The 10,035-nt window shown below is 37.7% G+C and overlaps 2 protein-coding genes across 2 annotated transcripts; both read right to left on the reverse strand.

The window, feature by feature from the left end:
• Positions 1–219: 219 nt before the first annotated feature.
• LOC149204089 (uncharacterized) lies at positions 220–570 on the reverse strand. The gene has a single exon (XM_089397036.1). The coding sequence runs from the start codon at positions 568–570 to the stop codon at positions 220–222; it is 351 nt and encodes a 116-aa protein (XP_089253162.1).
• A 180-nt stretch (positions 571–750) lies between these two features.
• On the reverse strand, positions 751–4,190 carry LOC149204090 (uncharacterized). Its single transcript, XM_089397038.1, has 3 exons — positions 2,729–4,190; positions 1,774–2,420; positions 751–1,326 (listed from the first exon to the last, which is right to left on the reverse strand). The coding sequence occupies exons 1-3, from the start codon at positions 4,188–4,190 to the stop codon at positions 751–753; spliced, it is 2,685 nt and encodes an 894-aa protein (XP_089253164.1).
• Positions 4,191–10,035: the final 5,845 nt, after the last annotated feature.

Genomic DNA, 10,035 nt, shown 5'->3' on the forward strand with positions numbered 1-10,035 from the left:
TAGAGCCCATTTCCTGTTGAGACCAGAAGATCCCCACAGAAAATTTCGCTGAAGATTGCGGATTGCTTTGAGGACCCATTTTGGCGCTGCCAGGATAGAAAAAAGATACAGTGGCATGGCCTGGAGAACCGATTTGATCAAGATGAGTCTGCCGTCCATATTGAGAGAGCGAAAAGTCCAGGACGAGAGCCTTGATTCCAATTTGTCTAAAAGAGTCCTCTAGGAAGCGTGCTTAATGGCCGAGTCCAACAAAGGAGCCCCCAGGTATTTTGATGGAAGCGCTGCTGTAGAGAATCCCAGAATACGAGCGATATTCCTTTGAGTGGTGGCAGGGGTATTAAAAAAGAAGAGTTGGGATTTAGAGGCATTGATGGAGGTACCAGAGGCTTCAGAGAAGAGAGAGAGCAGAAGTTTGAAGGCTTTAGCCTCTTGAGAGGAGGGATGGCCAAATAACATGGTATCGTCTACAAACTGTTGGTGGGATAAGGGATGAAGACCGTGGAGAGAAATGCCTTTTAGAGCTTGAGTGGAGACGGCAGAGTGGAGCAAACGACTGAGCCCTTCTGCCATGAGGATGAAAAGGAAGGGGGATAGGGGATCCCCTTGACGTATACCACGGGATGGGCGGAAAGGCGAAGAGGGGGAACCATTGAGCAAGACTAAGAAACATGGAGAGGAGATGAGATTCATGATCCATCTTGTCCAAGTGGAATTGAAACCAAATGCCAATAACATCTGTTGAATATAATTCTAGCTGAGTTTGTCAAAAGCTTTAGAGAGGTCCAGCTTTAGAATCATGCCTGGTTTTTTCAGAAGCTTTAGAGAGTGGATTACTTCATTTGATAGAATGATGCCGTCCATTATCTGCCGCCCTTCTACGTATCCAGTCTGCTCCGGCGAGATGAGAAGAGGAAGGAGAGGTTTGAGCCTGTTCGCCAGTACTTTAGAGATAAGCTTGTAGATGACGTTGCATAGTGCTATCGGCCTGTATTTGTCGGGCGTATTTGGTTCATCCCCTTTAGGTACTAGCGCTAAGAAAGTGGCATTGAGGGAGGGTAGAATCCAGTGCATAGTTCTTGATTCCTCCACTAATTCCCATACCTCTGTCTTGATGAGCTCCCAAAACTCGTGAAAGAAATTGGCAGTAAAACCATCAGGACCAGGTGCCTTGCCATCCTTGAGTTGGGCCATCGCAGCTTCTACCTCCTGTAGTGAAATAGACTGGAGCAGTTTATTGTTATGATCCTCCGTTATGATTTTAGGAATGTGCTGCGTGATGGTTCTGATTGCTTGATCTCTGCTTCCTGGAGGCTCCCTGAGAATTTCCTGAAAGTAATCTTTAAATTCCTTTTCCATATCTTCATGCGCTTCTAATCTTTCCCCTTGTTGATTGTTGATGAATGCAATGTTGTTGTGCATTCTTCTTTGGATGGCGGATCTGTGGAAGAATTTTGTATTCTTCTCCCCCTCCTTGAGCCACCAGATTCTGGACTTTTGACGCCATAGGATTTCCTCTTGCTGCCTGCAAGCTTCAATTTTATTCCAAAGGGTCTGCTCCTGATGCGCCTGCTCTTCTGTCCTACCTTCCAAGATGAGAGTATGTTGTAGTGCGCTCATTTGCTATTCCAACCGTTTGCAGTTCTCAAAAATGTTGCCAAACTGAGTACGGTTCCACACTTTGAGAACTTGTTTTAAGTTTTTTAATTTCTGTTGGAATTGGAACATTTTGGCTCCTTCAGGTGGGATGAAGGATTGCCATGCCTCACTAAATACTGTCTTGAAGTTAGGATTTGAGAACCAGAAGGCTTCAAATCGAAAAGGTCTGTTACATTTTGTACCTGGCCGTGACCATTGTAACATGATAGGCCAGTGATCTGATCCACCCTGGGGCAATATGGAGGCATGAAAGTCCCCTCCCAGGTGTATGGCATTGTCCGAGATGAGGAACCGATCTAGCCTGGAAGCAATATGCTGAGTACCCCTACGCTTATTGGTCCAAGTGTATACACCATTGGAAGTCTGAATATCCATTAATTGATTACTTTGAATGAATTCTCTGAGACCGCTGCTGTCACCTTCTAACCTTGTTCTGCCGCCTTGTTTCTCCTCCATCGTCGTTATGATGTTGAAATCGCCACCACCGATCCAGAGGGGGAACTGCCTGTTAGAATTGAGAATGGTGAGAGTATCCAAAAGTTCTAATTTTTGCTGTAAATTTTGCGGAAAATAAACATTTGAGAGATGTCCATGGATGTTTGTGCCGATGAGATGGAAGGACGCTTGGATGAGGAAATGGGTGGCATGAAAGTCTTGTAGAGTGAGAACCTGCGGGTTCCACAAGATAGCTAATCCTCCGGAAGCCCCAGAGGCATCTACTGAAACTGAGCAGCTGCCTGACCAGACCTTATTGAGGATTCTTTCTGTAGCAGTATTATTACTTTTCGTTTCTTGAAGAAAAACTAATGATGGTTTTTCTTGCTGGATCAAGTTTTTTAACATTCTGTGTTTTGAGGGGCTATTGAGCCCTCTCACATTCCAAGAGATAAGCTTCATGAGGGACAGTGGGGTTTGGGTTTGTAGAACTTTGTCAACTTAGGGAATCGCCCGGATTCCATAAGTATTTCTCCTACTATAATGGTCCTTTGCAAGTCTGTTTTGCGCCCTCTTTTCTTTGTTTCTTTTAGTATTTTTTTTCCATCCCAGGGGCTTCCTGCTTGTATGCCAAGACTTTTATTGCACTGAGCTTTGATTAGAACTCCTTCCAGCCTGTCGATTTGCCAAGGGGGTATTGAGTTGTATTCTTTCTGCTTGCAAGCTGTTTCTAATTTGAGGATATCTAGACCATCCAGACTGACATTCTCTGGATCCTCATCCATGATGGTGGGGGTACTCTGATCTTCCATAGATACATTGTCATGCAGACTGAGGGCTAGAGCTGCATCTAGCTCCATTGCAGAGGACTGCTGGCCAAACTCTGGAACAGATTTCTCCGAGGAAGGGGGAAGTAAGCCAGTACCTGGAACAGGTTTTTCCGGGTCAGGGGAGATTAGTAGGCTAGAAGGATCGGATGCAGAGGATGGCCGAGAAGCGTTGGTAAACTGGGAGGATGAGGGAAGGGAGGGTATCTCCTGAGGATCGGAGCTTTGATTCTCTGAGGGATCAAGAGAGGAGAGCAAAATGAATCTGTTCTGGGAATCAGGTTTTTTAGGGCTTTCTGGGACTGCATGATTTTTCTTTGCATGCCTCCGGCGATTTGGAACTTTGATGAATCCTTCAGAGTCTTTGCTAGATTCATTAGCAGGGGATTTGGACTGAGAATTCAGAGGACAATCTCGGAAGAGATGGCCATGTTCATGGCATTTCCGACAACGAAAAGGGATATGCTCGTAATCTAATGGTTGGATCCATTCAAAATCATCATGAAAGAGACTTACCGAGTCTGCAAGAGCTTTGGTCAAGTGCATCTGGACACAGATCCTGGCATATGAGGTGTATCTGCGGGTTTTGGTTTCCTCAGCAACTTTGATGAAAACCCCTAATTTGTTGCCGATGTCTGCTAGCGTTTCTTCTTTCCAGTACTCCACAGGAAGGGAGTACATACGTATCCAAACTGGAGCCCAACTAAAATCTTCCTTATCTGGGTTAAACCTAGCTTTCCAGTCACGAAGGTATAGACCTGAGGAGTTAAAGAAGTACGGGCCTCCTTCAAATATGCGAGATTTGTCCTCCACACAGTGGAAAATGGCCGTGAAGAAACCTTTGGGGCCAAGCTGCAGAGTGACTTGTCCTTTGGGCTTCCATTTTGAAGCTATCCAGCCCTGCAGAGCCTTTTCAGTTGGCCAGAAGCCTAGGAACTTGCCTATGAGTGCGTGGTCCTGCATAAATTGGATTTCGTTGTTGATACGATGACTGGGGAGATCAACTTTGATTCGTTCTGCAGCTTTCGGGATGCATGTTGCCGAGGTCGCCTTTGGCTGTGACGATGAAGACGTTTGGTTCACGCCTTTATCTTTGTCATCCGCTTCACGCGCTGCTGAGGGATCAGCTTCGCTATTGACTTGTTTGGATCCCTGATCTGTTTCTGGGAAACCGCCAAGAGGGGACAGAGGTACTGTAGACTTTACAGTGTCAGAGGCAGAAGCGTTGTAAGGAGGGGGGGAGGATCCCACCCCTCCCGAAGGCGCATCCATGGAAAGGAGGTCAGAAGATGCGCTGCGGCGCGAGCTTGGAAGGCCAGGAGTGAGCAAGGTTTAGGGTTGTCTCATGCCGAGCAGAGCAAGGCATTCGCAGAGCGATCTTGTATGATTTATCGGAAGATTATTATTATTACTATTATCGTTATTGAGATTATATCTATTCTTAATACTACCATTATTATCACAATTATAATTAATGGCCCTACCATAATAATTGTTATTATTAATATTTTTATTCTTGTTATTATTATTCGAATCAATATATTTCTTACTAATAATACTATTAGTATTAGAAAAATCATGATCATAACTATTTTCAATACTCATATTAATATTATATTCAATTGGGAAAGTATATATTTACATATTATTCCATATTATATTAATGATTTAAAGTTTTTTTTTTTAATTAATATTCCATATTAGTAATTTTTTAGGTAATAAATATAACAAAAAAAAATAAATTTCATAATAATTAACTAACCATTTATTTATATGATTATAATTGGAGAAAAGGCCTAGTAATAACTAATTTATTCATTCTCTTAATTTTTAAATACAAACTTTACCTTTATTCAGATGTTGGTAATATATATAACAATAATTTTTGGTAATAATTATAACAAAAATAACTTTTCCTTTCCCTCGGTCCACTCAGGTTGGCTAGTCAAATTATTTGATTCTTCAACTTGTCCTGACAATCAACCACACTTGTTGGTTCGAAACACGTTGACAAAAATATTATAATGTGATTTTCACCGAGAAATCTTCTCAAAAAAGAAGTAATATTGTTTAGACATTGGAAAATAGTTTCTACAAATAATATATGTAAATAGTTTTTACAAATTATATATATATATATATATCGTCCCTATTAAAAAAATAAAAAGTTAAAATAATACAAAACCCAATATGAGGGAGATGTTGTAGTGTTTGTAAATGAGTGCAAGTATTTAAATCTTAGCTCAATTAATAATAAAAAGTTAAAAGAAATATAAATAATAAAATTCAATTTGTTATATTGTATTTTTTGGAGGGCCGTTTAGTCCCTCCAACTCAAGTTAGAAATTATGTTATGAGGAAAATTGTCTAAATGATTATAGCTTAGATTGGTCAATGCTAAATTAATAATTGTTGATAGAAAATTCATCTTATAGTTTTGCTTTGGCAGTAACTAATAAATTGAGATGAGAAGTGGATAAGTAATTTCCTTGCTCCAAGTAATAAATTGGATGTGAAGTAACCAATAGTAAGTTTACACATTTACAGTTTTACTCCTTACTCCTACATAACTCCTACATAAGTGCCAATGAAAACATAAATAATGGTGGGAAGTAATTCCTAGTAAGTATATTCATTTACATCTTATTCCTATCCATTTTTTATGCAAAGACTTGTTTAAATTATGAAGAGAAGTAATTGAAGGTAAATATGTTATTTACTTGAGTATAAAGTATAAACTATTTTGAAGGAATTTAATTAATAGGCATATAAAAACTTAATACTTACAATATGGATTCTCAATACCATTGCTTAGAAATTATGCTATGGGGAAAATTGTATACATGATTATAACTTAGACTGGTCAATGCTAAATTAATAATGTGAAATGGATAAGTAATTTCCTTGCTTAGAAATTATGCTATGGGGAAAATTGTATAAATGATTATAACTTAGATTGGTCAATGCTAAATTAATAATGGTTGATAGAAAATTCATCCAATAGTCTCGCTTGGACAGTGAGTAATAAATTGAGATGTGAAGTGGATAAGTAATTTCCTTGCTCCCACCCAAGTAATAAATTGGATGTCAAGTAACTTGATAGAAAATTCATCTTATAGTCTTGCTTCAGCAGTAAGTAATAAATTGAGATGTGAAGTGGATAAGTAATTTCCTTTCTCCCAAGTAATAAATTGGATGTGAAGTAACCACAAGTATGTTTACACATTTACAGTTTTACTCCTTACTCCTACATAACTCCTACATAAGTGTGGAGGAAAACATAAATAATGGTGGGAAGTAATTTCTAGTAAGCATATTCATTTACATCTTATTCCTGTCCATTTGTTTTATGCAAAGACTTGTTTAAATTATGGAGAGAAGTAATTGATGGTAAATATGTCATTTACTTGTTTATAAAGTATAAACTATTTTGAAGGAATTTAATTAATAAGCATATAAAAACTTAATACTTATATAAGCATCATTTTTAGTTTTATTTTATTTTATAGGGTTATTTTTATTTTGTAATATCCCTCTTGTAAATAACCTAATGTAAAATCACAAGTTACGAATCAGTTATTAACTAATTCTTGGTAGTTGTGAAACTGAACGAGGATGAAGGAAAACAAGATACGAGGGAGGAGTGCATTAAATGAATCTTTAACGTGTGAAGTAGTTTGAGAGGTTTGTTACACTTTTTCTGCTACAGGTGTGCTCTCTCCCATATAATATTGATGGACATGTTGGGCTATCGAGAGAGAAGTCAACTGTTTTCATCCTTGTATCTTGAAAATATGCTGAAAACTGAGAATTATAAAAGAAGCTTTGGGGAATAGAATTTGGTTAAGAAAATCATATCTACTGTGTCGCAGGCATGATGAAGTTGTCACCTGAGATTTTCCAGGCGTGATGAAGTTGTCTCATAGTAGTGATCATAGTTCATTATGTTCGATGATGCTTTCTCTCGGACAGCCTCGGGAAGAAATGAACTCAGAACAGCAGTTGGTGGCCAGGAGGAAAATAGGGCCGCGACACCAGGCCTTTTATGAGGGCTAACAAAACAAACAGTAATGGCACAACAGTGTTTATTGTCAACAGATTTTCAACAACCAGCTATCTTCCTCGATGTCTCCCTTTTGGTGATTTTGGGTTGTTATAGCGGGTATCGGACCCTTCAGTCTCGACACCATAACCATTGAAGTTCAGTTTGTGGCTGGTGTTATGGAAAAAATCATGCATAAGATGGAGGCAAGGAGGCTGCCAAGGATAAGATAAGTACTTGCTCTCTTTCTAGAAGGAAAAATATACGTGTGTTTCGTTATCTTTTTAAAGGATTTCCTTGTGTTAAATGCCGAGTCACTTGCCATTCTCTTGAAAAGGGATATATGCTTAAATGTTTTGTGATACTAGTTAATTTCGAAATTTCTTGTGAAATAATTATGCAGGATAGAAATTGCTAATGATGTGCTTCTAGGCACATAGATAATCATTCTAACTATCTTGAAGAAAAAACGTATATTTTATATACACATAAATATAGTTCCTTTTTAGAAAAAGAGTGCATTCTTCATGCATGAAAATAATGACTTTATGCGAGATTTCTTGAAAACAAAGATAGAGATTCTTTCCTTAAACGACATGTATCAATAGTGTTCATGCAAGAACAAGACTCTATACTTGTTTCATGAAAAGATTATGTTCATTGAAGTAAAAGTAATTGTGTTAGGAAAAACACATGTTGCATGCACATAAGGGTAGCAATGTAACATCCTTGGAAATATCAATCTTTTGAAAAGATTGTCTTGCTAGATGAGTTGGGACGATTTCTTGATTTTGGTGCATAAGAGGTTAGATTAACCTTGTTATGGTTTCTTGATTTTTATGCATAAATATAGGGTATCTATAATAGTTTCTTGAAAGGAAAAGCATGAGAAACTTACTTATAGGAAGATAGAGAAATGGGGTTATGATGACTTCCTTCAAGAAAGAAGTAAGTAATTGCTTACATGAAATGATGGTAGGGTTCTAAAGAAGGGAATATGCATTGCATATATTAAAGAAGGGCTATTAAGATAAGCTAATGGATGCTCAAAGAACAGTCATTGTGTTATGGAGATGTGTTCTTTGTATGTTAGAGAAACTATGTTAATTTCTTGAAAAATAACTATGTGAAAGGAACACATGTGCAAAGGCGCAGAAACAATAGTTTATTACCTGTATGAAAACATAACTATTGTGTTATATGTTTTAAAGGGAAACATGGATTTGTAGAACTACATTAGTGTGAATAAGCATTATGGAAAGTAGAACAAGTATTTACTTGAATATATGTACTAGTTAGTTATTATGACATGCTTGCTCATGCACATGAGTAGAGGTTAAAAGATCTCTTTTAGAGGTTGATTATTGAATGATTAATATTGTATCTAATCTTGTTGCCAAAGCTTGTTGACGACAGCATTGACAGGAAACGATGGCGGTTGGTGCCAAAGAAAAGTGATGTTTTACATTGTGGTAGGAAAAGGATTAATGGTCTATGCAGATGAATACAAGTTGCAGGAACGTACATTGCTAGTACAATCATGCCACCAGGATTGTTGCATGTGGTTGTATGAAATGATGGCGGTTGGTGCCAAAGAAAAGTGATGTTTTACATTGTGGTAGGAAAAGGATTAATGGTCCATGCAGATGAATACGAGTTGCAGGATCGTACATTGCTAGTACAATCATGCCACCAAGATTTTTGCATGTGGCTGTATGAAACGATGGCGGTTGGTGCCAAAGAAAAGTGATGTTTTACATTGTGGTAGGAAAAGGATTAATGGTCCATGCAGATGAATACGAGTTTCAGGATTGTACATTGCCAGTACAATCATGCAACCAGGATTTTTGCATGTGGCTGTATGTAAGTAAAGGGTTTTTATGGAAAATGTATTAGCTTTTAGCTAGTTAGGTGACAACTTAATGATAATTCATTGTAATAATTTTATAACAATGGTTAAGGGATGGAATCCCTTATAAGCCATTGAGTGAGGGGTAAAAACCCTCACGAGCATTTAATAAAGAGATTAAACGTTTGTTGGTTTTCACCCTACGGGGTTTCCAGGGTATATTGGTGTTCAATGGTGTGATTGCCTTTTGTGTCAGATTGATGATGATGATGATTCTTTATTTGATGTGATAATCATAATGTCCAAGTATGTGTTTAAGTAATATGGCTAAGGAAATCAGGAAATGGTTGCAAAGTCCATAAGACAGTTTATGTTATTACACTACAATAGTGGTTGTTAATGGTTATGCAACTTATTGTCCTTTATTGCAATTCACTTTATGTTCTAATGAACATTATATCTAATGGTTAATAAGGAATGTGGAGTTGTGATTTGGATAATTACTTGCGGTTATTTGTATAAAAAAATTCTAACTCCCTGCTTTTACATGTGAGGTTACCGGGGTACATTACAAGTGGTATCAGAGCTAAAGGTTGCAGCACTGGCGCCTTTGGGAATTGGTAAGCGGAAAAGAAATTGAGGTACGCCACCAGTGGCATTAACTCAGGTATGAGTTTAATCATTCACATATTGATTTATGTAGTACACTACTTTCGGCATGATATGTGTGATTCATGTTTATAACTGCTTTGAGTAGTAAGTAATAAAGTTGTTGCATAACTATGTTCATGACATTGGATTCCTGATGAGGAAAAAGACAATAAAACTCGTGTCACACTTACGAACAATATTGAACACTCATTACACTTATGAACAATATTGAACACTCATTGAGGAAAGTGACAATCAACTACCAACTTGTGATTTGCAAATATGGCAATAACAAAGATGCATTCATTGAACAAGATTGAAGTTACAATGAACAAAATTTAATGAGTCAATGCATGAATATAAATTATGGGGAACATCCTTGAATAGGATGACAAGTTGTTTTAAAAGGACATTAGAAGAACCCCTTTAGATATTGAAAATATACAATGAGTCAAGTAGTGAGACTTGATTGTAATAACTAATTTTTGATTCAGTCTTGTCATAGATGCATGAAGATGATTGGTAGTTGAGATTGGTTAGTGTTGTATGACTAACCAATAGAACTTATATGCATT

The sequence above is a fragment of the Pinus tabuliformis genome, chromosome 1_2 (genome assembly GCF_031772625.1).
Source record: "Pinus tabuliformis cultivar Carrire ecotype Pingquan chromosome 1_2, CPIR1, whole genome shotgun sequence".
In the NCBI taxonomy this organism is placed as follows: Eukaryota; Viridiplantae; Streptophyta; class Pinopsida; order Pinales; family Pinaceae; genus Pinus; species Pinus tabuliformis.